We start from the raw sequence: 1,184 nt of genomic DNA, 5'->3' as shown, positions 1-1,184 counted from the left end.
ACTTTTATTATTACCCTCTAAACTAATTAGACTAGAAATATTATATAATATTATAACAAAATATGTAAAGGTCAATATTAAATATGTAAAGATTGAAAGGATATATGAACAGATGATAGCATATATAAATGAATATATAAAAAGGGATGAAACGAAATATGGTACAACTAAGTCTTTTCATCAGCCACATATCTTTAATGATGATGATACTATGTTAAATAATAAAATGAGGGTTCCAAATAAAAGTAAAAAGGAAAATAAAATATTAAATGTAAAAATAAAGGATTTGTTTGGGGATAAAAAAAAAATAGGGGAAGTCAATTTTGTTGTTATTAACATAACGAAAAGTAAGAGCATTCTTCTTCAGAATAATTTATTTAGAATAATAGAAAGGGATATGATTGAAGATATAACAAAATGGAGAAAAAGACTTCACATGGACGATAATAAGAGGGATGATAATATAAGGGACGATAATAAAAGGGATGATAATATAAGGGACGATAATAAAAGGGACGATAATATAAGGGATGATAATATAAGGGATGATAAAAAAGATACACATATACAACATGGTAAGGATATAACCTCGCAGAAATTTTTTCCATATGATAAAATTACAATTGTAAATAAGGAATATATAAAAAATGATCAATATATAGACAATTTATTAGTGTGCTTTAAAGAAAAGAGTGCTAACATTTTTGTACATAATAACATCTCAACAGAAGTATCTAGATTAAAGAAATATGATATTACAAAAAAGAATGATAAAAAGAATATTTTTCTTCTCATCAAAAAGAGGAAAAAAAAAAAAAAAGAAAAATTTCATATACACATTCGTTATATAAAAAAAAATGATTATGTTTATTTAGAAAAAAAAAAAATTAGTGTTAACAAATTTTTAACACTTCATAATATACCATATATATATCAAACAGCTTTACCAGTTATTGAAATAATTAATTTTAACAACAATCATATTTTATTTTTTTATCTTTTTCCTGAAGTAAAAAGTCCTTATTTCACCTTACGAGAAAAAACATTTCCACAAAAATATATGAACACGCATTTTGTTTATAGCATTAAATTTAAGGGAATAAGGGACTAGATCAAGAAAAGAAAAGAAAAGAAAAAAGAAAGAAGAAAGAAAGAAAGAAAAAAAAAAAAAAAAAAAAAAAAAA

The 1,184-nt window shown here is 22.8% G+C and overlaps 1 protein-coding gene across 1 annotated transcript in view; it reads left to right on the top strand.

Annotated features, from left to right (window-relative positions):
- PRSY57_0408600 (hypothetical protein) overlaps positions 1 to 1,111 on the top strand; it is a gene marked incomplete at both ends in the record, with an annotated part of 3,789 nt that extends 2,678 nt beyond the window's left edge. The window contains one exon of the mRNA XM_012905948.2: positions 1 to 1,111. This exon is cut by the window's left edge and continues 2,678 nt beyond it. Coding sequence (XP_012761402.2) covers positions 1 to 1,111 — 1,111 coding nt within the window.
- Between the last annotated feature and the right edge of the window lie 73 nt (positions 1,112 to 1,184).

This window comes from Plasmodium reichenowi, chromosome 4 (genome assembly GCF_001601855.1).
Source record: "Plasmodium reichenowi strain SY57 chromosome 4, whole genome shotgun sequence".
NCBI lineage: Eukaryota > Apicomplexa > Aconoidasida > Haemosporida > Plasmodiidae > Plasmodium > Plasmodium reichenowi.
Note: the sequence above shows the minus strand (reverse complement) of the source record. Positions and strands in the feature narration are given on the sequence as shown.